We start from the raw sequence: 27596 nt of genomic DNA, 5'->3' as shown, positions 1-27596 counted from the left end.
CCCTCTCTGACGCCGAAGAGAAAAAAAAAAACATCTCCTCAGCTGTTACAGGTCTCCAGCTCCACAGTGGGCGGAGTTATATGGATAAGAGGCCTCCACTACATTAATTACATAGTGCTCCTCCTAAAACCTCAGATCATCTCGTGTCACGTGATTCACAAGTGGCTGAAGTGGCATTATCCCTGTCAGACTTTAATCCTGTGGCTAAAATGGCTCCAAATCCTGACCTACTCTCTGAAATGAGGCGGGGGGCTCAGGGGGCTGAATATGGTGAATTCAGAGCAGTGTGTGACTCAATGAGCACAACAAGTGAGGGCGGTAGTTTAGAGGATGCCCCTCTGCTGCTATATGTAGCCTTTATCAGTGAACTGAGACGCCCAGCCGGGTGTCAGCCCTGATCAATAAGCGATAAATACTTGAGTAAATATCCTGCATCTGAGGTTGATGGCTCCAGTTAGGAAGCGGCGCTCTGCTGCAGAGGGGAGCGGGTGGAAAAGCCTGTTGTGTGGGCAGCATTTAAAGTGAGACAGAGAAGCCGAGAGAGAATTATTGGTGATTGAGAGAAAGCCAGAGGGAAACATTTGTTGTTGTTATATATATATGTGATATAATAAAGCACGCAATAAAGCCGAACGTCTGCCAAGTCAGGGACAGTTCTTCAAATTGCAAAAGCTGCATCCTGTGTAATGGTTTGTGTCTGTTTATTGTTTGTCTTCCAGGTTTGATTTTCTGACAAAATCCCACGATGAACACAGCAGGCACATAAACAGTAATTAGCCTAAAAAAAAAACATGTAAGAGTGGAGATCTCAAATCAAAGGAGCACGTTTCAGCCAAATCTATTCTGTGATTTATCCGAAGGACAAACAGAACAAACGCACCTCCCGCCTCTGCCACACGAAGCTCAATATCAAACGATTAATAAATATGAGCAACATTTTCTCATTTCTCAAGGGTTCACTCGACTAATTTAACAACTATTTCCAGTCCTAGTCGGGATTAAGACCTTCCTCTGCACAGAAACACCAAAACAAATCTGCAAGCATTTACAGGCCGGCTGCTTTCATGGTTTCTGGCAGAAAACAGATGAGGCTGCTTCCCCTCTTTAACAAACACACTGGGCTAAGTTAAAAGAGCTATTAGGAGCAAGGGCTGACCTGTAAACCTGACCGCTCATTCTTTGAGACAGCCACAACAACGATGCCTCTGAGAAGAAAGAAGACGAAAAAGGCTTGAAAAGTCTGCACATGTCACAGACAAAAATTGGATTGTCCATCATGACTGCATGTCTTTTCCCAAAGTCTTACAGCAGCCATTTTCTTCTGGCATCACACTTAGGATGGGAAGCTCAAAAGCTGTTATGAGGTTTTATCTGACAACCATGACCATTTCACCATTCTCTACAAAAAGGCAGCAGAAGAGAGAACAAAGAGAAAAAATGAAACAGAAAGAAATATAGAAACATTTGGCAAAATCTGAAGCTAACAAAGCATCTGCTGACAAATAGCAACAAGCTAAAAATGGCTAAATAACCTCTGTATTTCTGAAGAATGGAATTATTGATGGATGAAATTCCTAGCTTACAGCATCACCAATAAAAATGCTCAGTGATGGTGTTTGAGAAGAAAAAAAAGGTTAAAAGTACTTGTGAACCGTTTTGTTGAAAGAAGGAAGCTAAATGCTAATGCTACATTTTGATAATGTTGTAGGATATGATAGAAAACATTTAGTTGACATGGATCTTAGCAAGGAAATGGCTAAATGCTATAATCATCTTTTAGCCCCTTGATGCCTGTTGGCCCAAATTTGCGACATACCCTATCAGGTCTTGATGCAGCTGCACTGCAAAATAACGGAAATCTTTTGAGTAAAAATATCTTTTTAGATTTGATATGAGCCCCTTTCACCTTACAAGTCCAGAGAAATGCTTTGTTTCAAGTTATTTAAAGACTAAAATGAGGTCTAAATTGCCTGTAACAAGTAAAAAAAAAAATCTGCCATTGTGGTAAGGGAAATGTGCTTGTCAAGATCAGAATAATGTACAAGCACATTTCTCTTACCCCGCTGGCAGATTAAACAACTTGAAACAAGACATATTTCTAGACTGATAAGTTAAGTGTGGCTCATGTCAAGCATAATAAGACTATTTTTAATTAAAATGAGACAAGAATACTTGATAAGATTTCAGTTTCTGCAGAGGGAAATGACTGTTGTATCTCACAGTTACCTATTGATTCATATTCTACATCCTATCAGATCTACCATGTCAGAATAAATTGGTCTGTGGATGAACTTCTCATGTCTATAAATATAATTTAAATTAGTTAAAACTATTGTGTGTACTATACTAAAATTTACAATCTCAAATTAATTTAACATCTGTAAGAAAGCAAAAACACACACATAAAAAAATCTATTTTTATAACTGTTAACCTCTTAAGACCTGAGATTTTGTCTGGTTTGCAATTTTTAATTCACCTTGCTATTTGGGATAAGTAAGACCTAAAAAGTACAATATCTAAACTTGGTCATTGTACAGGAAGTTTAACTATCTGTGTTATGAGTTCTCTATTGGTTGTTTGTTAGTAGTGTTCTTGTACTTAAATACATTGAATTTTCACTAAAGTGGGTGTAATGTTGTAATTTCACCAAAAGATGATGTGGTCACTAGCCCTAAATGTGGCTAATCGGTCAAAGTTTTTAAAAAAGAAGTATCATGGTCTGAGAGGCAGAAATGTAATGTCCACATATGTGGACGCTGGGGTCTTAAGAAGTTAATTAATTCAAGCAGTCAAGGGTTCATTGTGTTTCAGGGTAGGATTGTTGAAAACACAAATTGCAAATGCTAACAGTTTTAGCAAGAAAAGTGCTAAATGCTAAAGTTACCTTTTGATCATGTAAAAGAAAATTACAGTCACATGTAATTCAGATGGTGTTGCTGTCAAAAAAGAAGCTAAATGCTAACGTCTGGTAGCGATGAATGATGATGTATGATAGAAAGGAGCTAGCAAGGAAGTGGTTAAAGGTAACAAAGCTTTTACGCAGCGCTACAATTAGCCTTTATGATGTGATGAAAAGAAGGATCAATTCATGTCAAATAAATACATCAAACGTGCTTTTTACTTCATAAATAGCACGTTGTCCATCTGGATTTACATTATCAAGTGTTTTTTGAGTTTATGATTGATTTAAATGCTCTAAAACAACATGAATTTGTATAATTCCGCATTAACAGCATAGGAGCTCCAACCAAACCCCACCCTTAGCATGGTGAGGAAAATGGCTGCCATGTAGATATGAAAAAATAGCAAATACTATGAAACAACAGTAAGTATTATATAAAGAAAACAAAGACAGCATTTAGCTCAGCTGTGTTCCTTTTACATGAAAAGATGTTTGATCAAATGAGATACTGTGTGTGTGTGTGTGTGTGTGTGTGTGTGTGTGTGTGTGTGTGTGTGTGTGTGTGTGTGTGTGTGTGTGTGTGTGTGTGCCGTGAGCACAGCAATATGCCCGCTTTAATAATGCGTGGTGATAGGGAAGAAGCGCTGGTCCTCTAAAGATGCCCGAGGAGGCCGTGCATCCATCAAAGAATGCAACAAGCGTACACTTAACACAAGGAAGAACAAACAGGAGTCCAGTCGAATCAGACTCTTCTTTGAATGCTGCGCATTTCATGTATCATCTTCAGTGGCTCCACATCTCCACCACTGTCTCCCTGACATCAAACTGGCCTTTGAAGCAGATCATTCTATATCTCTGTAATTTATTCTCCCACAACGTCAAGAGACCGGAAATAGGGCTGCCTGGAGTCACTCCTTACACCACTTAAAACAAAACCATCTCAGCTAACCATCTCTGAAATGAACTGCTGACTCCCGCTCAGGGAATGGCAGGGACACAGAGGCACTGCACAAACACACACACACACACACACACACACACACATTTCAGTGACACACAGACTTTACTGTTGTTGAAGAATGACATTAACCACTACTAAGAATAAACTGCCTGTCTCTGTTACACTATCCGATAGGGCGGCTCACATTCAGCTTACTGTACATTACATAGAGTTGTACAGCTATTTGCACCCGCTCACGCCAACACGTAGCTGAGTTCACACTGCATCTCCTCACTGTGCTAGGGGAGCAGTGACACACTGCGAGCTGGAGGGAGGCGGTGAGAGACGATGCACGCAATCCAAGGTGGTACGCATGACATGCTACGCTGACACAAAACATGCACATGGCAGGAGAAGGAGGAGGAGGAGGAGGAGGAGAAGACGAGTAACAAATGCTGCAGTGGAGGGTGAGTTTGACCCTCCCTGGAGCAAGAAGATAAGCTGCAGCTGCATCTTGAGGAATTCCACGTTAGATGGCCTGAACAAGCTGCAGAGGAAGTGAATCAACCATGAGAAAAAAATTACATGTTTGATCTGGACCTTTGCAACATGCAAACGACCCCATTTGTAACATCTGCAGCCCTCCGAAAGGAGCTCATGCCTGGCTGCTCCAACATCAAATATTTACCATCCTTGTGAGCTGACGATGCCTGTCTTTTTTTCTGTGATGTTTTTTTTTGACAGGATTGTGCTTGGCGAGGGGGGTCACACTTCAGTTTTAATTGGATGTGTGTCAATGTGGGCTTCATTCAACCTGACAAGAGACGGACGATTCATCAATCAGTGTCATAATGTTGTTTGCATTCATGACAGAGAGGTGACCAGTGTGTTGACAACTGCAAAAGACAGATGGTAATAATAAGGACTCTGAGCTAAATATAGGCCTCGAATCAATCAGTCAGTGTGTTGGTATTCTTGAAATTTGTGTGTACATTTTTTAGTGTTTATACACACTGTTTTCTCATAATAAAAAAATGCGCCTTGAAAACATAATAGCCTCAAAACCTCAGGACTGAATAGTACTCCTTGTGTAGAGTAAAGCACTGCTGCCGCAGGAGCTACTGCACCCATGGGAAACCCTGGCTGTTTAGTGATACACACACAGGTCGAACACTTCGCGATAAAATATTCTGCTCCTCCAGGGAAATTTTAGACAAGGGTCAGGAAGACAACAACTATTTACAAACCGTTTTTTCACATTCTGCTCACGGCTGCCAGTGTGCGCAGCTCTCTGCAGCGGCTGTGTGAAAGTCCTCCACCGCTCTGCCTGGCGTTCGCTGCGATAAAATCAAAAGGACTCCCATAGGGTTCTCCCTTTAGCTCCGACACACTCTCCGTCTGTCCTTCCTTTGCTCTCATTAGCGCTTTCTCTTTCTCACATACATGTTGTCCTTTTCCCTCTCACGGAGCAAGCCGGGTGTTGGCATGTGCTGGGTCACTTGGCAGGGAGGCAGAGGGAGCCATCCCACACTCCAGCACCTGCCCAGCCCCCTCCACCCTCTTTATTACCCCACTTATCTCAGAGCTCAGCAAATCATAGTTGGGATCAAGCACAGATGTGTGAAACAACAGGTTTTATGGCATATCATCAGGACATCAGGACAGCACGCAACTTCTGCTACAGCTCAGTACCACAAAAATATAAAGAGACGACAAAAAGAAATGTAAACTGCATTTTCTGAGCAGAGAATAAGGAAAACTACGATGGAAATACTTTCACACCAAATAACTCTTCTGATCAAACTCCAGCCAAGAGTTAGATCAGACGCTAATAACATGTAAGCCTCATATTCCAAACACAAACAAACAAGCGGTTTAGTGGTCAGATCAGACCTGATACACAGCGCCATACAGCCTGGGGCGTCTTTTAGGGTTTACAGTTATATTAAGCATGCAAGTTTTTTTTCTTGGACAAAACAGATCAAACAAATCATTTTAAAGGTGTTTCTTTCTTTTAAATTATTTGGACATTTTGATGAAGAGATGAACTTTAATATTACTAAGTTGTTTTTATGAGCAAGTGTCGAGTCAATGAACACAAGATGAACAGACTGTGGTGCACAACTTGCAGAAAACAAAATATTCAGGCGCTTTTATTTTGAAGAAGGAGATTTGTTTTTCTTTAGGAAAAACAGGTTTTAGGTAATCTTACTTTGAAAGTAGAATATTGTTTCAGAAGAAGCAGTAAACAGTTTAATCGCAGTGTAAGGTGAAGTGTTGATATTATAAAATATACATGTCAGTCTGAAACCTACAACCTGTCATCTTCAGTATTTTTTAAATATTCTGACATTCATTCTCTGACATTTTGGATCTTTAATCTGATTTTTTGTGATTTCATATTTGTACATAAATCTTTAAAAAATTGATCTTTGGTTTTATTTTCTGTTAATTTTTACCAGCCACTCTCAGCTGCTGAATTGAATTGATGTGGATTGTTTGTGAGTAATCCACTCAGAGTGGAGTGAAGCCACCAGCAGCCTCACACAGTGAGTGAGCCTCACTTCACAGGGGGAAGAAATGCTGCCCTCTATCAGCTGTGCTTATTTCTGCCCACACAGGAGCGCACACACACACACACACACACACACACACACACACACGAGTACACACACTCAGAGTAAAGGAGCTTACGCATGCACGTATCTGTGACTCTGAGAGTCCTCTTCAAGTCTTCCTCTTATGCCATGAAACAGAGGAAACACAATGATCAGCCTGTGTTGCAGGTTGTTTCAGGCGCCTCAGCTGAAGTCAGTCTTACTGTACACGACTTGTTCTGATTAGAGAAGGGGGTTTCCGCTGCATACATATGGAAAAGGATGGAAATGTTGGCTCGGAGTGGGTTTGTGAATAAGTAAGGTCACTACAGGGCTTCAGTGTGACATGAAGAGACAGCCCACTCAGCAGATCTCCCAGCTGCTCTCGAGGAAAGGAAATGTGTGCTGAAGGTTTCAATAGAAAGGAGTGTTTTTTTATGCAGGCACCTTACTGAGCGATGTATTCATTGAGATATAAAATCAGCACCACCCATAGGCTGAGCCAAAGACACAGGGCTAGCCTGCAGAATGGGCTCGCAGATGTAACAAACAGGCAGTCTCCTCTCTCCTGGGGAATGGATGGAAATTACAGGGTCCCCAAACTGACAGCAGTTTATAACAATTTCAAGCTGTAATCAAAAGATTCTGACAGAGATATCAAAAGATATCATCATCATCTCTCCAAGGAGGAATCACATGCAGAAAATGCAACGTATGGTTTGGTTTTCCTTGCAGCGCTCTGATCGCTGGAGGACTTTGGGTTCATTTTTTGAAAGCTTTTCTCCTCCCATAACCAAGCAAAATACTCAAAAACCGGCTCCCATGGCAACGAGAAGAACCTAACCTGGAACAGTTGCATCTGAACACAGTCCGACCTGCAAGTACACACGGACTAACATTCATAAGCACAATGGGACAGTTTTGCTCCCACATCAAGTCGCTGTAAATGTCACAAGACCGTATCTTTCTGCAGAGCTGCTTCTCAAAGAGCTGGCATTAAAAATCAGATATCAAAAGAGATTATCACACCTACATGGGAGAAATGTAGTCGGCAAACCTTCACTGTACACATCACCGCATGTGTTGTTGACAGCATTTTAAGCTGGACAAGCTTTTATTTCCAATCAGTGCATATTAGGATTAAACCTAATCATTCGTACCCCAAAATGCACCTTCTTTCACTCAAAAGTTCTGACTATAACGGAGACTCTGTGTAACTTCCACAACTTTGTCAAACAACAAACAGATTCTTGCAGCTTGTCATCTGTCCCCCCTGACCTACTGTCACACACCTTAGGTTACGCCGTCTTCTTCAAACACACCTGGAAATCTCCTTGACAGTTCTTGTCCATAAGATGAGGTAAAGCTGGACCCAACCTTAAAACACTGATAACTGAAGCAGTAAAAACAGATCGCTGCTACCTGTAGCGTCACACTTCCACACCATAGACTGCTTCTTATGTGCCCTCTGGTTATTTGGGTTAGTGTCTCACGTCACTACTTGTCGTTGTGGTTTCCAGCGCTGCTTTGATTACCTGAAGCTGTTTACATTTCTTGGTGATTGCTTCGCAACTTGTTGGAAGTTATTTATGACTCATTGTGACTCTTTGTGGTGAGGCTTTGTGTCCTTGTAGTCAAATGGTGGTCTGATCAGCTTTTTGTCGTCATCACCTTGTAGCTATTTGCTCCATCTTGGATAGAAAGATAGACAGGAGCTTTAAATTCATTGTATAAGATACACTGCAAAACTTTGTTAGAAACTCTGTACAGCTTTGGGTTTGGTTATTTTGTTGTTTTACAATAAATATGTGTCTTTCTGTAGCATTTTTGTCTCTTGCTTCTCTTTACTTGTTTCTTTGTGGTCCTTTGATATCTGTTTGTAGTTGTTTTTTGTCTCCAAGTTATTCAGTTTTCGCTTTTTTATTTTCTTTTTGTCAGAAGTAGTTTTGTGTTTGTTTTGTTTGTTTTACTTCACTGATTATCTCTAATTTTTGTGGGCCCTTTTGCGATCTTTTTGTTTCTTTGTCATTGTTTTATATCTCCCTGTAGTCACAGGTTGTCTTTAGGTGGTTGTTTGTGTCCCACCTTCTACCTCTGAGTGTCTATTTGTGCTTGTTATTCATTAAAGTGGTTTAGTGTCACTTAATATTGTATTTTGTCTCTTTTTGTTTATGATCATTTTGTTTTTTTAGCAGATGTTTTTGTCTCTAAATACTTTTTTTTTATTTCTGTCTTTCTTTAAAGTAGTTTTTTGTGTTCCTGTAGACATTTGTGTTTGATTGTAGTTGTTTTTGTTTCTATGATCATTTTGATTTTGGTATCTCTTTTAGTATCTTTTCTCTTTTGTAGGTATTTTTTTAAAGGTGTTTTTCTTGTATGTGTTTCAGTACCTGATTGTTGTTAGATTGTACTTGTTTTTTCTCTGATCATTTTGTGTTTTTTTAGTAGATGTTTGTGTCTCTTGTATCTTTTTTAAAGGTATTTTTATAGGTGTTTTTTCTTGTGTGTGTGTGTGTGTCATTACCCAATTGTTGTTAGTTTGTAGTTGTTTTGTCTCCGATCATTTTGTTTTTTTTAGTAGATGTTTGTAGCGCTTGTATTTTTTGAAGTATCTTTTAAAGGTAGTTTTCTTGTGTGTTTCAGTACCCAATTGTTGTAAGTTTGTGGTTTGTCTCTTCCTGTAGTTTTGTTGCTTAGTAGTCATTTCATGTGATGGTAGTGCATTTATAAAAAAAAAGGTATGGACCTTCTTTAAATATTTAAACTTTATAAGTGAGAAGATAAAAAGGACCATTTGGACAGGATGAAGCTTCACACTATCAGAAATCAGATTTTATATCTGTACCTCAGTGTCACAGAACCTCCTCTGACCCTGATCCCAACCGTTTGCCTTGCTTGCATAGGATTGGCTGCTTTTGAGCATTACAGCCTCTGCTTCTCTCTGATTGGCTGCCTGCAGTTTTCACCATACGCATTTCACCTGTTCAAAACCCATCAGGGTTCTTAAGTTCCAGCTTGGCCGGTGAGGTTATATGGTGTTGATATGAAACAAGGACGTGTCTGCCTGTGAGAGACACGCCACCTGCTCAGCCCCTCAGCTGCCGAACCTTTAATGGAGACCACACCCTTGGGTGCCCACTAGGATCCCTGGCACACCGAGGGGGTGAGAAACACTAAACTTTACATCCGGCATCGAGCTTTCAGCCGGGATTCACCGCGGCTTTTCCGGTTCTGTGGCGTTGCCCTCGGGCTGCGTGTGAACATATCTGTACATGTATTATCCTCCCTACTCAAAATACTTTACCATTCACATACTGCACACACACACACATGTACGTCAGAGACAGACTGTGCAACACAGGCACATAGAGCAGAAGGAGAGGCAGAGCAGCTGTTACATCTTCAGTTACTTCCCCAAAAAAAGAACTTGGGTACAAACTACAACTCATAATCATAATTTATAAATCATTAAACGTTCATATGCCGCACATTTAATTATCAAACCAAGATTAGCATCCTCAAGCATCTGCTACAGACTGTATCAGAAGGTTGTGTAGTGGACCAGGATTTTAGTGTCTTCTATTCAATACACAAAGTTTACTCTGAGCTGTGTCGTCTTCACCTGGTGAAGGTGTGTGAGAAAATATTACTGTGCTGGAAAGGAAGCTGAGTAACAGCTTTGGATTTAATTGGAATATCAATAATTAGAAATTTTGCATTTCTAATACATTAAATGTAATCTATTTTTAATGAGTCAATGAAGCATCCATCAGCCAATAAGAAGTCACAATCAGTGACACACGCTCTGAGAGGAGAAGTGGCCTTAGTGGTACAGTCTGAGCCAAAGAGGCTTTTTCGTCTCTCATCTCTAATCAATGAGAGTTTATGTTACTCATACCACAAGCTGTCTCTCCATTACTGTCATCATCCAATAAAAAAGCACTAGACAGAGGAAATGTGTAATGGTGAGGTCACAAATAAAAACAGAGAAGAAGAAGAACTCTCATTCATTTCACGTAGGATGAATGGTGCTTCTCAGATCTGTCACTGACCAAACACATGAGCGATCCCTGCTCTAGTTCTGTCACATCCGTTCAGATGAGACCATCCAGTCACACTGACATAGTTACTTCTCTTATTGCTGGTACACATTAACTGATTTGGTATTAACAGGAAAATTGGATGCTGCAGACGCCCAGTCAGAGAAATCCTCCTCATCCGGGGCCACACCTTGAACAATTCCCGCCTGCTGCTCCTGAGACTCATCTGTGATCTCATTTTACTCCTGGTTGTTGTGCTGCAGTAACTTATTAGTCATGCAACAGGTTGGAGAGGAATGTGAATGACTATTTGACCAGAGGAGTAATGCTGCTGCGATGCACATGCAAGCGTTCATTAATTTAAAAAAAAGGATATTCAGACGCTCTGGGAGTTAAAATGGTGATTCCACATGTCTGAGGGACACACCATGAATTTACAGCGCTCTCCCATCCTCTTAGCTACCTCTTTAGCTATATGCTCTGATGCTCTGGCAGGGCTATCAAGCCTTCACGAGGAAACTACACGACAGCTCTCATGAAAAAGTTAATAGGCGCTCAGTAAATTTAGACACAAGCAAAAATTTAAACACAGGGCTAAACGTGGTTGGTTCATACATGTTGCTAACTCTGGGAATGCTAATCTCATCTGGCATCATTTCACACCATATGATCCGTACATTCCACTCCTAATCCTTTATACGTAAAAAGCCAACAGCTACTTAAAGAATTTCCCACAATGCTTTGTGGAGCAGAAACCCAGCCGAGCTGAGCCACATTTTGGACACCTGCTCCCCTCTCTTAGCATGGCGGATCCTTAGGTGCAATCCCTCCTCACAGACAGGTAAGGGGAGACACGAGGAGGGTGCAGCGGATGTGGCTTTGGAAGAGGAGCAGAGCAGCACCTCCCGCTATCACCCCAGACATAACCGGAGCCTGATTAGGAGAGCTTCCCCTGCACCCAGGATCAACTAGGGAGTATTAATGGATTCAGAGTGGATCAACGGATGGCTATCCTGTTTCGCTGTTTTGACTCAGTGTGCGCTGACAACACAACACACACATCTGTACGTGCACCTCTGTGGTGCAATGCAGATGTTAACACCCATGTATGGGTTTGTGTCCTTTCTTCCAAACATTTTTTTCTGAATCAAATTAGCTCCATGACACAACATCAAACTGCAAAGTTCATACAAAGAGCATAAAACATTTTAAACTGTGTTTATGTGACGCAGCCCAGTGGAGTGTAACACAAGAATTAGCACCCTATAAGAAATGAATCACCTGTTTATTTCAGCACATTTTCACTTGTCATAAGGCGATGAGATATAAATGGCAGGAGGGGGGGAAAAGTATTTTGATCATACACAGCAAAACAAACGTGCGCTTTTCAGCAAGATTGCAAACAAAGTGTTTACCCCAAGACAATAACACACCTTCACAGGCTCAATATCACTCATTGATCCGGCTCACAGCAGGAGATCACGTTAGTCTCTCTGTTCACACGTTCACCGCCCTTTATGTGAGAGTCAGACCGCACTGCATATCATTTTATGTGTAAGAAATATGAATTAGCATTAAGTCACGCTCTGTTTGCTCACGTGCTGCGTGAGCAGAGACTCATCCATGTGCTCAGCTTCAAAGAGAAACTTCACGAGAATTATCAGAAATGCTGTCCATTAATTTCTGCTGTCAAAATAAGCCTCAATGAGAAATAAATCTCTATACATGCAGACAAACCCACTCTTACTCACTTAACACATGAAGACAATATTAGTCAAAACAATGAAAATAATTCCACTTAAATTTGTCTTTTTATTTTAATTATTTTAACATTAAACAAATAATTAAATCTAAATTGCATAACTTGATTGTATTTTTAAAGTAATTATAATGAAGTTGGTTAAAAGATGTTCTTCCACTTTTAGACAAATAACTAATTTAAAATTACAGATGAAATCAGAATCATTTTTTCTTATTCTTTTCTGACAATAATTATCAACATAATTTTTTTCAAACCATAACCACTTGCTGAATTGCATTCTGAATTATTTAAATGAGTTTAAATGAACCTGTAAATTTCTAAAACTCTATCCAGAATATAAAAAGGCAAAGTGCTGAAAAACTATAATATAATTTATGTGACAATAAGCAACAAATTAAATTCAGGGGGGTGTTTTTGTTTTGTGCTAAATACTTCAGTCTCTCAAGGCTAACACTGTTGTACTCATTATGAATATTAAAACTTTAAACTCACAATACAATTATCTTCAATTAATAAATAGGATATCAGAACTAAATTATTCAAGCCTTTATTGTTTTTGTGGTTACTAAAATTGCTTTTCAAAGGGCCCTAGGTGCAGTATTTACTTTTTATCAACTAACAAAATGATATGAGTTAATAATTTTTTTGCTTTGAAAAAAGACACAACTTAATCCTCTGACCAACTACACCTGTTCGCACAATATAGACATTGCCCAGCATAACAGCTCAAATATACACAAACAAGGACACACAGCAAACAGCAGCTGAAACTACAGCACAAAACCAGCAGGCCTTAAAAAGCTTCAGATTCCACAAAAAAGTTTTTGATCTGTGTTCCTGAAGGCCCTTTTATCTTTTACTCCATTATTGTAAACTAAAACAATTTTAAAATTCACAAGTGGAAAATCCACAAGAATACACTTTTGAGATGTGAACACAAAATTATTTTAAAATTACAATTTACAGTATTTTAAACTGGTTTGAATAATTTCTAAAATACATTTTTAATAACTGTGAAACAGCTAGAATAGATTTAATTTAAATATTTCAAAGTAGGATTTCTGTATCTCTTTGAAGTGTTAAGTTTAATAATAACTGCAGGAGAAAATACTCTCCGTTTTACGCACCACCTTTAAAATAAAGTACGTATTTCATCATAATTTACTGAATCTCGGGATTAATTTTAGATTTAAATTATGTTATCACAGAGTGATCACTTTTCAACAATAAGAACAAATTAAACTGATTTCCACGTCCACTGTAGTTCGCCCACTCCGCACTAATCTGCGTATTCATTTCAAAATGAACACCTGTACATTTTACACGCCGCCCTTGCTGACATGGCGAACATTTCGCTCTAAAGGCCTGTTCAGAGCATGCACAGCCGTCTAGCAGCTCCACACACCGCCGATTGGACACATGCAGGCAGGCACATGTATGGACATTTGCTCCTTGTGATTCCGCCTATAGTCGGGCAGTGCGCAGGGCCATCATGGCAGCCATTATGAGGCTCTCCCAACATTGCCATGGCCTACGTGCACACTAAACTGTGGGGAGTGGCGCAGACTGAAACACACCATGTTGCGTACTGAAAAACGCCTTCAAATCGAGTGAAAATGCGTGGAAATGGCACAAAACTCGTTCTCTTCACACTCCTTACGAACATATTTCCTCTACACTTCAACAGAGCAAGAAAGCGACAGCAGTAAAGCAGAAACGTTTAGCAGCAGAGAAGGGGGGGGGACTATGCTGGAGCATAAAGTACAGGTCACGTGTTCCCTCACAAGGGGCTTGAATATTTACCTTTTTGTCACGCAATGTAGTCTTTCCCTAAAGCCAAACGCATTGTAGTGAAACAGGGTGGGTCCATACGTGCTGAGAGCCTATAGGCTGCTTAATCTTACACAAACGTAAGGGTGTATACGCTTTACGCACAAGCGGAAAAGTACTGTTCACCCCTATGGAATTAAAAGCTCGTGTGTTTGTCGAGTTTTCACACAGATCATACAAGTTGGTACAAAAACACAAAAAATCACAGTGGTTGCATGGTGGCGGAGTTTTGGGTTTAACATATAGATCAACTCACACACACTCTCAACTCCGCGCTCCCCTCGCGCATACACACATGAACCAGTGTTCCTCACATACATTCACACACGAGCCTATAGGAAGCAGGGGGGAGGCACAGCTGATTGGTATGCAACGCACCGTGCATTGCAGTGTTACAGTCAATAATGAAACCTAACTTTATTGCCCACGTGTAAGGAAAACGCCATGATGTGAACCACATACGTATGTTCAAAACCCAAGCATTAAAGTTAACTTACACAATTTACGTGCAGTTTCAATTAAGACGCAATTATAACAACTGTGTACAGTGTGAGCGTCCATGTTGCACAGTGGGATAGGCCTCACAGCAGATCACGCGATATGGCAGCAGCCCCCGTGTGCGGACTAAAGCTGTTTTGTCGCTTTTTTTCTTCTGTTTAGCCGCCATGCCTTCACATTTTCATCGTTAGTGAATACAACAACATCAAAATACGTAAAAATCGCACACAAAACCCAGGAAAAGAGACAATCTGGTTGCTATATTTCACAGCGGAAGCCTACAGGTCACAGTCTGCCATTGGGCACAGTATATGGGTAGGACACAACGTGTGGGTGTGTGTGTGCGTGTAAGTGAGTGTGTGTGTCAGATTGTAGGCCTACCTGTATTTTCTGGGAACAGAGAACTCTACTGCTATCGGCCTTCCGTGAAATACAGTGCTACCTGTAGGGGCGAAAGTTGATATTGTAACATAATCTGTGTGCCATGAAAGTAACAATGCAAGCTGGTAGGCCTTCACAGCAACACTTTGAATCACTTCTCCAAGTAGGTGCGTCTCCATTCAAACACACAGCACCCCTGAAAAAAGTGCTGTACGCGGGCGCGTTGTGCGCACGGCGGCGGCGAAACTGGCGATGTTTACATTAAAACAAGCACAAGTGGGACATTTGTGGGGTCTCAAATGTGGGAATCGGCGCCAAAATGAAGCATGATAAGCTTATATAGTATGGGGGAAATGGGCAGCCATGCTTTCCACTCCCACAACACTCAGTGCAATGAGGGATATTTTTCTGCGCTCTGTAAAGAATGCAACATCAAAGAAGAGCTGGTTTGAAAGCAGAATGGCTTGTACTCTTTCTATCTTGGGTAGGTGTTTCTTAATTCTCCGTGTTGCCCTGCCGGTGTGGCTGTATTTGAAGCGCTCTTCGGCGAAGCTTGAACACGGGTTTTCGTTACTATTATGAGTGGCCTGCCTGGCGCAGCACGGAATTAGCGTCTCACCTCGTCCCCCCTCAGCTACCTGTTTATTAGCTCTTTCCTCCGGACCCCCATGACCCACCTCCAAGACACCTCGTAAAAACATAGCCAGACATCAGAGGAACATGGATCTGACAAGTTTTCCGCGCTCGCGTCGCTCTGCTCTCTTCAATAAAATCAAGATAAAAAATAAGTGAAAAATAATTATGCCTACCCGAACCATCAGACCATCCCATACATTCCAGTGGGTGATTGCAAAGTAGCGCCCCACACTATCGGAATCCCCCAAATATAGGTTATTGTGCGCGTTAAGACCGTTACGACGGCTCGTCTTTTCTTTAGGTAAACAGGCAGTAAAGCCCTGAGTGTGTCCTGTGATCGATCATTTATCTCATTTCTCTTGGAGCATGCATTGCTGAGCGATCATCTAAACTCTGATGGCACACGGATGTGATCGCAAACACTGTCCCAACCATTAGAAATAATATTACAGAACCTAATAATTACTATCTTACATTCGGGACAGCTCGGAGCTATTGTGTTTTAACCAGATCGTGTAGTTTGACCCGCTGCGAATTATTTCCCCCTGTCACCAGTAGCATCACTTATCAAATCCAACACTTACCACTAGAAAAAGCATCTACAACCTTTATGGCCGAGTTCAGGTCGGGGAAGTCCACAAAAGCATAGCCGGATTTGAGCAGGACCTGCTCGGCCACTGGCAGTTTCCTCTCCCCAAAGAGCTGCTGCAAGTCCTCGACAGTGACCGAAGGACTTAAATTCCCAACATATAGTTTGTTCATGATCTGAAAGGAAAAATCTCGAAGGTGATTCTGAGCTGAGAGGGAAAGAGTGAGTGGCGATAAGTATCAAAAAAAATAAAATAAAATCAGATAGAAAAAAATGCTGTGTTTAAAAAAGAAAACGCAGCAATTACCCCCCAGGAAATCACTAAGCTATAAGCGACCCCCCAGCACCAACTCTGGCCCTGGTCTAACTCTTTTAACAGGGACTGGGGGGAAAAGTGTCGTTACGACGCTCCTCTGGAGCCAACAAGCACCGCCTCTAAATAAAATCTCCCTTAAAATCACACAAAAAAAACTGTTTGGAGGTGCATGTGGGCTCACTCCCGGTTCTCCGGCGCAGAAAGTGCATTAGGCTCTGAAAGTGGCATGATGATCACTGGGTGCATTCAGCAAAGGGATGGGCTTAAGGAGGCAGAGGGGTTATTTCATCAAATCATAATAAGGGCCGTGCCTTGGGTCCCTCCAGGCTGGCTTGAGTGAGAAAAGGGGGCTACTGTGTGGAAAATCAAGTCGTTGTCACTGGAGTTGTCGACCCAAACAGTGTGACTGATCCCCACAGTTTGCCTTTTATTTATTTATGAGTGACACGGAAATATGGATTCATGGAGCGAGCACTTCCAGCCTCGCTGTGGAGGCTTGATTTTTATTTATTGAATTTAACTACATTAAAATGTATCATTACAATAACACCCTCCTTATATTTTGTTTACTTTTGTCTCACAGTAAATTCACTGTCTTAAAGATGATTTTCTATACAAAACAGAAAGCGAAAGTGTAAATCAGCCATTTTTGTTCATTTTATCCTATAAGTAGTCAATTGTTGGAGCTGCATTTCATTCTTATCAGACGCCACTGGTGCCTTATTAAAGGGGAAGACGCTCCTTTAATAAGGCACTTTGCATTTCAACCTGTGGATAGTACAGTGGATGTACCTGCATTCATTTTCATTTTTAGAAGCTGTCAGACATAGATGAGGGGATTCCTGACCCTCTTATATTTGTACATGAGGGAGGCGCCCTCTATGCAGTGTCACTTAGCCAGTCTGAGCTCATACTCCAGGATACACACATGATATAAGCATCTTTTTCTTTATCTCTTTTCTTAAGATGTAGATGTGTGTGTGTGTGTGTGTGGGTGTGTTTAGGGAGGGGAAGCAAAGCTAAGCAATCAAAGTGGATTCCTGCACAAAAGCTGAAATGTGATAAAAGGGGAAGGGCAGTGGACACACACAGGCACACTCACACACACACAGCTGCAGTGCTCATTGCATGGATGTGTAGTCTTGTACCTACAAGAGGGAGGAGCTTATTGCCTACAGCACTTGAGTGTGTCTACATGTGACTGGCCTGTGCCTTGGAACATTACTGCCACCCTACTGTAGTGAGGAGAGTGCCAGCAGCAGGAGTGACCACCATTCCTCTGCTTGTTTACGAGTGTGTGTGTGTGTGTGTGTGTGTGTGTGTGTGTGTGTGTGTGTGTGTGTGTGTGTGTGTGTGTGTGTGTGTGTGTGTGTGAACAGAGGAATGTCCAAGCTGTGCCCTATTTACAAAACAGCTCTTTAGTTACTTTCCTGATGACATGCTAACAACAGTGTGGGCGCAGGCCTTTCTACTGCTAGCTGAAACTCATTCACTGTTCTAAGAAATTACACATTCATCTCCCGGACCAAATCATGATTAAATTCATTTTTACAGCTGTTGACGTCCATTCTATATTAAACAATCAACTCAAATTGATTGAATTACCTTGCAAGTTGCTGTAAAATGCCTTGTTTCTCTAAAGAAGTGGACACGGGGCAGAGAGAAATGTCAGCACACACCCAGAGTCATTTACATCCCTTCTTGTTAAAATGCTATGCTCAATTAGGTCAGTATGCTGACAAATGGAGCAACCAACAAATATCATTTCAGCTCAGAGTGTAAAATTAGCTAAAGCTGGAGGGGATGTGATGTTTGGGGAGCACAGAATGACCTGTGAATCAAACCAAACGGGTCATTTGGACTTGTAATAAAAGAGAAAATTAAATAAGCTCATGTACTCGTCAATGTGTGATTTTTTAAATATTTCTTTTGATTCCAAATCAGAACACTTTTATTTATGCCATTGACTCCTGCCCCAAGTCCCTAACTGTGCACTTCCCAGCGTTATTTACTCTTATAATGGTTTTTAGATTCCTCTTACTTCTTAACATGAATTTAAGGTGAAAAGTTCAGTTAACTCATCCATAAAACATTTTTATTACAGCACTCCCAGCCTGGAGGATTTAGATGAAAGGCCATTCCCAAAAACATACATAAAATATAAACTAGGATTACATTTAATTATTCAATTGCCGTTGACATCCTGTTTACAAGTTCCTTGTTGTACTGTGTATCCCCTGTGGGCTAAAACATGATTCCTGAACGGTTTACACAATCCTATCATTGCTACAACTGTCTAAGTCTTCTGTTTTGTTTTGCATTAAACTAATATGTTTTGTTTACCCTGAATTATTAAAGTGGGGTATGAGTAAAGTACCGTTTTTAAAGATGGTTTACTTTTTTATTTACTTTTTTTTTGGGTACAACTACTTTGATAGAAAATCAACACATCTGAAAAAAAAAACCTGTGCTGACTTGTATGTGTATCATTGTGTTTATCCGTATGGCAAATTTTTGTGAGCACCACAATTTAAACTGTTAAAATCCTCGTTCCTGGATTTTGAAATAACTGAAAGTTAATCCAATTTATACCCAAAGAACTCCTTACACATATTTGGAAGAGACCGGCCCTTTAAGAAGAAGCTGATTTTACCTGACTTTAACTTTTTTACCTAATCAAAGGCCAAAACTATAGTAGTGTCACAGTTTATGTAGAATAAATTAAACATGTTATATATGCTGGAAAGAGCAGCAGTGTGACCAGCAGGGGTAGATGTTGGACTGAAGACCCTCACAGACACACATGCTGCTCTCTCCCTGTCAGGCAATGAGTTTTTTGTTTTTTTTTAAGGAAGAACCTTTACCAAATCAGAAGAATAAGGAGCTTTACATGCAAATACTAAAATAAAAAATGGTAAACACAAGTAGATACACAGTCAATATTAAATGTTAAAATAACCACAATACTACAAATGAATACTTACAAGATTTAAAGAGGACAGGCTTTACTAGTAAGACCTCCTCAAATGGGGAATTCCACAGCTTAAGGCCTAACCAGTAAAAGTCTGGGTACTAGTTTATTTACACAGAGTACACATCAAAATTAACTCACCTTATTCAGCTGAATTTACTCAAACATGAGTCAGCCTCATAAGTCTGCTCAAAGACCGGTTTTAACTTGTGCTTGCATGACTGACGATGCCTTTAGTGAATATCAGCCTGTGTTCGGAATGAATTGCCTTTTTGTTTTGTTTTTATTATTTGAGCTGCAACAAAACCTTGACATCTGGGAAAAGATTCAAAGTGTTGAAGCAGAGTATCAGCTTTCAGTTTTCTTGTCAATATAATTAGATAAACACCTGCGTAGACTATCCATTTAGTATCATCTTTTCAACTGCTGTTCCTGCTTCCTTTTCAAACAGATAAATGCTGCTGAACCCTAATCTGTCTCCAACAAAAGGCTGTCGGAGGTGAATTTACAGAAGTCAAACAGGTAGTTTTGATACACTCTGTTTTCTGATCCATAGAAAACAGGAATTTAGCTTTGATTTGACAGCTCATGCTATTACTATCATTGTAAACCCACCTTTGTATAAAAAGCAGCAATGCAACAGCAAATATAGAAACAAGTGTTGGAGAGCTGTAAGGACAGACACAAGTCAAATTGAAAAAAATGCATCTTTCTTTTAATAAGTCCCAAGATGAATTTCCACTAAATTTGTATACAAAAAGAAAATAAAAATCAAACGTATATTGTTTACGGCTGATATTTGCCATACAGTTAAAATTAAAAACATGAGAGGACAGCTCGGGTCATTTGACTGACGTAGCTGTTCGACCAGTCCCAAGATACATTAACTGTTCACAGACACAAGTAAAGAGAGGCGAGACCTTCACTTTAAGAGAAAACAAATCTACTCTGCAAACAATCATACCAATCAGAAACACTTCTGGTCTGAGCTTTGGAAGAGGAGGGGCCTCAATAACGACCTGCAAGAAAAACAGATTCACGGTTATAACACATTGCATTACCTGTTGTGTTCCTCCAATAAACTGTTCATATACAGAGAGGCACTCACGTGGAGAGTAAGACCGTGATCTAGAGCGAGACCTGTAAGCTCCTCTGTAGTACGGAGACGGAGATCGCCTTCTGGAACAAAACAACATAAGAAGTTTTTTTTAGTTTGGATTTTTCTCACCTGCGTAAACTGACGAAGATAAAACAAAAGTTGTGTCCTTTTTCTTCTCTTCAGAATTGCAGCTGAAACACTTAAAAGAACACACACACCTGTATGATCTATAGTAGTCCCTGTCGTCATAGCGGTCATAACCTCCTCTATCGTACCCACGGTCATATCCGCGGTCATAGTCACGTGAGCTGCGTCGTGGACCACTCGGGCCACCTCCACCACTACACAAGAGAAAATTAGTTTATCTTTTAATAAGTATATCTCAGTTATTCCCAAACAGGGTCAGAACTCAGTGGTTTTGATGGCTTACTATGTGGGCCGGCCCATGTAGATTCCAGGGGTTGGGGTGTGAGGTCGTTTAGTGATGGAGAAGTCCACCCTGATCCTACGACCATCCAGCTCCATGCCATTGGCTCGTTCCTTCGCCTGAAAGTGAACAAAGGCACAAATTTCCTGTAAGGACTACGACAGGAGTCAAGGAGGAGTTTTGCAGCCAAACTTAAGTTCTTTTACCTCATTAGCATCATCTCTGTTCTCAAAGTAGACGAAAGCGAAGCCCCTGGAACGCCTTGACTGCTGGTCATACACAATGGAGACGTCTGCCAGGGGGCCGTACTTAGAGAAGACTTCTCTCAGATCCCTCTCTGTGGTGTACAAACTCAGGCCAAACACTCCCAGACAGCTGTTTGGATCTGGATTAGCCTGAAGTTTTTAAAGAGATTATGGTTCCATCATCAAATACAGCTTCACATCTGAATATTCATACAAAATGAAAACATTCGCCAACTTTTCTTTTTAAATGTGAAATTTCTTGCATAAAAATGTAACACTGAGCACTTACGCGGTTACCAATGTGCCTGCGGCGGTTGGACATTGGTGAGCGACTGTGGCTCCTGCGCCTGCGCTCTCCGCTGTAGGACCGGCTGTGAGACCTGCGGCGATAGGACTTTGAGCGGGAGCGAGAGCGGCTGTAGCGTCTGCGTGAGCCATAATGGGAATGGGACCTGTGTAGAGACGAAAATGATTAGTCCCAGTGGTTTGATCATTTGTCTTTAAATTATTACAAATACAAAACTGTAGCATGGACTACTACTTATCAGAACATTAGCCTGATCAGAGAAAGAAATGCTTTCTATAAACACCTGAATCAGAGGCTCAGGTGTCTACATTTGAAGCCTGAACTCCTCCAGCCTCATCATCTGTTGACTTTGAGTCTTTGTATGCAAACAGCTATCCACACGAGTGTTTTGGTAAGAAGAACACCACCATTTTCACACAGCAGTTGCAATGTCATTATGAAGGAGTGATGCGGTTAAGAAGTGGCATCGTCGGCTTGGTGGCGTCACTACGTGTCCCAGCATGCTTTTGGCAGGTAACAAGCAAAGTGGAGCTGCATTCATAACTGGATCAGTTTGCTTTCAGTGGGTCTATAGTCTTCTACTGTTTCTGAGTGGAAGGATGAACTACTGAGCTCATAGTTCAACTAGGAAACCAGCAGATACAAAAATGAGTCTGCAGGAAACGATGTAGGTCAATGTACAAATGAACAAAAAGATAAAAAAGATTTCAAATAACCCAGACAGTCAAATTTTATAGTCACAAGATAAGAGGGGAATGAAGTTCACTTAAAATCTCAGAATGAATTTTGTTGGATTGTGTAAATATTAAAAAAGTAAACATAGCTGGAGCAGTGTCCCAGCTAAAGACATCTTGCCTTTGAAGCTTTAGGAAAAGTACGGCTCACCCACCTGGATTTTGACCTGGAACGAGAACGAGACTTGGAGCGGGAGTGGCGGGATCCTTCTTTAGAGCGTGCAGGAGAGCACGCCGGGGAGCGGCTCGCTGACTTCCTGGAGCCCCGTGGACTGATGCTCCTGGATCCAGAGCGGGACTCCTGAACAAACCACACACACCAAAAGAACAACGTTCAGCACAAACAGGAGGACGAGTTCATAGATGTGCCTAAATTTCATCATGTAGTAAAGAATTAAGACTATCCTGTGAAAGGTAGAGAAAAGAACAGAATTTAGGTTTGTGGATTAGGAATGTAGGTTAATTCTATATTTATAGCTGTAGATGACAGAATAAGATTACATTACAAATTAAAATTATTGTCAACACATTAAAATGTAGCAGTTGTATAAAAATTGTAATGATTGAAACTAATGTGTGTGTTTAATAAAGAAAACATGCACGCATATGACAAACAGACCAGAAATTTACTTAGAGTGGTGACCTCATCCAGATTATTTTCTTCCTTAACTTCATTTCTGTAACTTCATTACTTCACATTATTCTTCTTTCTTCAATTTTTCTTACATCTTCTTACTTCCCCCTTCTCACACACAGCCCACACTTCTTCCCTCCTCATGTTTTAGCATGCACCCAACAATTGAGCGTCACACATCTGAGCTTCATATTACAGAAAATAAAGTGGACGTGAGACTTCTTCTGCATTTTCTTCGTCCGAACTTAACCTTTATGGAAAAGAAAAGGATGAAGAATATATGACTACAATAAAAACTGAACCCTCATTCAACAAGTGTTATTGAAATCATATCACATGCATGGGAATGTTTAACACCACATCATGAACACTGTTAATGTTAGCTTTGTACATTTCACTTTCAGTGGTTTGATGTTTGCAGCCTTATTTCAACAGACACTGCAGGTTTGGTACGTATTTCATGAAAAAACTAATGTAAACTTCTAAATCGCTATGTTATAAAATATATATACTGATAAAATAGTGTCTTCCAATAATTTATTATCGTCAAACCTTTGTGAAGAGGCTGCATTAGGCCAAAAGTCTGCATCAAATCACTGAATGTGATCATAACTTGCTAAAGATGAAACCCCACTAGCAGAAAACAGTTTTGGTTTGCACTAACAGCGTAAAGATAGTCTGCTGTCATACTTAGTTTTAGCTCACAAGCACAGATGTGAAAGAAAATAAAGAAATATGCATTTTTGGCAAGAAACTTGATTCATACAGTGTTGACTCTAAGAAGTATAAGGAAAACAATTTGCCAAATAAGAAAACTACCTCTCCATGCTTCATTCCTGTGATGTATATAACATCACAGGAAGTTTTAAACAAAGTATTCAGCTGTTAAAAACTGAGCTAATCGGTGCACAATGCACGACAATTTCTCATGATTTGTGTTGCTGTTTTCGTGCAAAATGCACCATGTCTCTTACATAGAATTGTACTTAAAAATGTACGAATTTGATTCACGAATTTAATTAAACACGCCGATCAGTCCCCGAAACAAAGCATAAAACGCACGTTGTAGTGGAGCGGAATGTTTAGCACATTTAAAGCTACTTTTGTTTTTTTCATGGCGACCTAAAGGTCATATCATCGAGTTGATGCAAATCACAGATTCCTTGCCTTGAGTACTACACTGAACCATTTTTTCCACCAAATGCAAAGACTATCCATTCCAAATCTCAAAATGGTTAAATTTAATACCCCTGTGCGAAATAATCCAGTTACTGTCGACAGAGGATTACTTTAGCCCCGATTTTCTTTAACTTGATTTTACGCATCTGAAACACGACTGGCTCAGTTATTAACAAATTTGACGATAAACAGTCAACACATTACCCATTTATTCAACATGCTTTGAAAGGAAGGTGGCAGGACGTAGCGCTAACATGGTAGTATCAGTATTATCGCCACACAAAGGTGCCCGTGGTTGAGCTAACGTATGCTAACAATGATAAGCTAACGCTAGCGTTGAGCTGCTAACTCACGTATATTCACCGACTTGCTCGAAATCGCATGAATCTAGCCTGGGTCATGCAGTAAGCGAGAATCGATATTAAACTGATAACCAATATTGGATCAGTTTTGATAAGTCAATTCAGTCATAACTATCGACGCAAAAATTGAATTAGCTAGCGAACGTAAGCTAACCAGCATTAGCTAACACAACATGGGGACCGTCTATCGGTCAGTTTAGTACAACTGCGTCATTCAGACGTGAGCTTGATAAAAACAGTAAAAACATTCACGTAGTTCATACATACCCGTTCGCCGTAGCCTTTGCCGTTATCACTCATTTTTAAACTGAAACAGAGCCTGAAAAAGAGCTAGAGTGCTGTGCCTATCATCTAGCTACGATTAACAATATGGCCGTGTGTGCTCGAGCTGTGGCAGCGACGGTAGTTACGTTAAACATTAACTCACGCGCCCCTCGAGCCTGCTGGGCACTGACGGGACACGTGCCATGCGGAAGCTCGGGGCCTCACTTAGAAAACAAAAAGTAATGTTTGTTATGTTTGATGTGATTATTTATTCTGGGTAGTTGTTCTTACAACATTTGAAGTGCATTTCAAGCGTTCAGTATAGATATTGACAAAGTTAGCAAACGATTCACCACTTCTATAGTGATATAAACAGAAAAGATTTATCTTGCTACACTTTACTCAAAAATAAACCAGAGCCAATGCAACACAATTGCAAAGTGATGTGACGTGAAGTGTAAAACAGACTGACTGATCAACTGTTGCAGTTTTTTATTTGAACTGAGCAAAAGCAGAGATGAATGAACAAACTGATTCACAGACTGGATACAGTGCTATAGCTGGCAGCAGCAAGGACATTATTTTATATCTCAGAACTTCAAGCTAAAAATTGCAGCTCTGTTCTTTCTTGTTCCTTTATTTCTGTCATGGTAGCTTAAGTTAGTAGAATGTCATCAGAGCAGACTAAAAGCCATGCAAAGCCACACAATAGAATTTCTGAACATTCAGACTTTTAGTAAGGAAAATCAAAAATGGTATGGAGTTAAGTTGCACACAGAATTTACTCAAGAAGAGCAGTTATGAGTATCCATTTCCCAAATGTGACAGATATAACCACAGGATCCAATTACTCAGTGGTACCTACAGTGAAGAGAAAAGCATAAAATTTTGTCAATCCATGCAAATGTGAGAAAATTTCTTCTAGTTCGTAAAAATGATGGTTAACCTACCACAGTTGTAGAGGACATTGATTTTATGAAGGTCTAGAGAACTTGGTCCATCCCGTTGGCCGATAGGTATATAAGGATCGGGTTTGGGGATGATTGTGGGTCCACCATCTTCAGAGAAGGCATATCTGTTGGGAAAATAAAGTATATGGTACTGACACCCAGCAAAACATGCAAATGCTATAATTTTATCACCTCAAAGTGCAGCTCACCTTCCATAATGCATGACAGAGCCATAGTCATACGGGCTGTTCAGGTTGTTTGTCAGCTGTTTCCTGAAGTTGTGCATTTGGTCTGTTAAACAATTAAGCACAAACACATTTGATGAGAGAAAGGAGACGCTATGCAAATAAAGGTTTCCCAAAAGCATCAGTAAACCCTACCTGGTATGATGTTCTTCCATACGATTGAGACGTAGCGATCTCTATCAGAACGAGACTGCTCGTGCACAAATCCAAGAGCATGCATAAACTCATGGGCTGCCACTCCAGACCACATGCACCCAGGGCTCTGCAAGGAGAGGGTTTGACTTCCACCAGTCTGCCCTAGGAACGACCAGCAGCTGGATGCAAGACAGAAATTAGAATTATGATACAAAATCACTGAATAAGAATCACACACATTGTTTTCAAGACAAGCTTTACAAGCGGCTCACTCACCCATATCTCGGCTGAATATCCAGGAAGTTGGCTTCAAGTGTGCGTGGGATAAATTTGATACATGTTGAAGAGGAAATGTCCTGCATCCCTGTTTCTATGGTGATTCTGTCCATGTCCTCTGCAATAAAAAAGAGAAAATCTCAAGTTGAAAAGAAAAATTTAGTTTCTACTTGATTCACAAGACCTGTTTCAAATTGTGAATTCCTACCATACAATGGAGAGAGGATGTAGGGGACGTAAACAAATCCATCCATTGCTTTGGGCCACAGACAGGCATTGTTAGCGCAGGTTATGGCGCTCCGAATATGAGAGCTGGCAATATCTCCTTCTCTCAGAGTCAGTCCTCGAGGAGCTCGAAACTCTAATGAAGAAAAATTAATGTTATCAGCAACCCTGCAACAGCTTAAAACTGTTTAATTTTCATGATTAACAGTTTACTTACTTCTGTTGACTTCCAGAATTTGATCCATCGCATTCATTTCATCACGGTCTGTGATTTCATCTGGACACAAAAAGACAGTTTTAGTTTTCTTCCTGTATTAACAATATTACCAGCAGAATGTAGAGGAATATTTACATGGTCCATGGAGTTCACCAATGAGTTTCTTCAAGAGCCCACCTGAGTATTTCCTTTTCAGCCTCACTTTCCCCTCATGTAATGCTGTAGAATTCTGTTCAACAAATCAGAATCAAAAGATTGTTTTGCAAAACATTTCAACTCACTAAGATGCATTTTATCCAAAAATATTTCTCTTCGTACTGACCTTAACAGGTAGAGTGTAGACCTGGCTAAGCAAGCCAAACAAGATGCCCAGAAGAATCGTGATAGACTGCATTGTTGTGTTTCTGTCTAACCTTCCAGTTTCAGTCCAGTGTAAGATCTAACTGAACTCCTCTCCTCCACTGAATCTATATACCCACTTCTCCTCTGCTCTGTGCCAATTGGGCACATGTTCCATGATGAAGCATGATTAAGACCCCTAATCATCCGGCGTATGTAATTTACTCAAGTCCACTGCTGATCCGTAACAGGTGGTCCTGATGCTGACCTTCACGTTGGCCCTGTACTTAGCTCACATATGATTCAGCACTTTCAGAAATGACACACTAACAGGTGTTTGCAGTTGGATGCACTAAATCCTCAGCAGTTGCTTTTCCAGCAGTCCAAGAGACCAGCAATTTGTGTCTGACTGTACTCAAAACCAGTGATTTTGTGATAAACTATCAGGTGATCGCTGGCCTGATGATGATCATTTTGTCATAAGTAAATATATTT

General features: G+C 40.5%; 2 protein-coding genes across 11 annotated transcripts in view; both read right to left on the bottom strand.

Annotated features, from left to right (window-relative positions):
• Positions 1 to 16575, bottom strand: part of igf2bp2a (insulin-like growth factor 2 mRNA binding protein 2a) — a 64311-nt gene extending 47736 nt beyond the window's left edge. For 2 of the 5 annotated variants that reach the window (XM_074695409.1, XM_074695410.1), the window contains exons 1-2: positions 16172 to 16575; positions 14952 to 15012 (exon numbers count right to left, since the gene is read on the bottom strand). In XM_074695409.1, the coding sequence (XP_074551510.1) occupies positions 14952 to 15012; positions 16172 to 16349 (239 nt within the window). In that variant the 5' untranslated portion in view covers positions 16350 to 16575. Of the gene's footprint in view, positions 1 to 5090; positions 5135 to 14045; positions 14121 to 14951; positions 15013 to 15760; positions 15798 to 16171 lie in introns of those variants that run through there. The other 3 variants (XM_074695411.1, XM_074695412.1, XM_074695413.1) reach the window with 3 other exon arrangements.
• Positions 16576 to 20156: 3581 nt separating this feature from the next.
• Positions 20157 to 27248, bottom strand: tra2b (transformer 2 beta homolog). Of its 6 annotated transcripts, none has more exons than XR_012599919.1 (11): positions 27085 to 27248; positions 26898 to 26991; positions 26763 to 26822; positions 26529 to 26681; positions 26321 to 26438; positions 26045 to 26223; positions 25874 to 25955; positions 25665 to 25789; positions 24718 to 25575; positions 22906 to 23159; positions 22438 to 22576 (listed from the first exon to the last, which is right to left on the bottom strand). XR_012599919.1 is itself a non-coding variant. In XM_074695416.1 (8 exons), exons 1-8 carry the CDS (start codon positions 24748 to 24750, stop codon positions 20472 to 20474), a joined length of 849 nt encoding a protein of 282 aa, XP_074551517.1. In that variant the 5' UTR covers positions 24751 to 24918; the 3' UTR covers positions 20157 to 20471. The 6 variants fall into 6 exon arrangements, 2 of the variants coding, with proteins under 2 accessions (XP_074551517.1, XP_074551516.1); XR_012599920.1 differs by having other exon boundaries at positions 22919 to 23159; XR_012599918.1 differs by having other exon boundaries at positions 22439 to 22576; positions 22895 to 23159.
• Positions 27249 to 27596: the final 348 nt, after the last annotated feature.

Source organism: Halichoeres trimaculatus, unplaced genomic scaffold, assembly GCF_033239565.1.
Source record: "Halichoeres trimaculatus isolate MK-OKI-2021-1 unplaced genomic scaffold, fHalTri1.1 fHalTri1_scaffold_19, whole genome shotgun sequence".
In the NCBI taxonomy this organism is placed as follows: Eukaryota; Metazoa; Chordata; class Actinopteri; order Labriformes; family Labridae; genus Halichoeres; species Halichoeres trimaculatus.
The sequence above is the reverse complement of the archived record's forward strand: the minus strand, read 5'-3'. Positions and strand labels throughout refer to the sequence as shown.

Excerpts from the sequence above, each read along its gene's own strand:
- tra2b (XM_074695415.1), bottom strand. The coding sequence starts at position 24,750 with ATGAGTGATAACGGCAAAGGCTACGGCGAACGG. Across the intron at positions 22,577-24,717 it reads GCAAAGGCTACGGCGAACGG|GAGTCCCGCTCTGGATCCAG; the intron begins GTATGTATGAAC and ends TGGTTTGTTCAG. Across the intron at positions 21,687-22,430 it reads CGTTCCAGGTCAAAATCCAG|GTCCCATTCCCATTATGGCT; the intron begins GTGGGTGAGCCG and ends GTCTCTACACAG.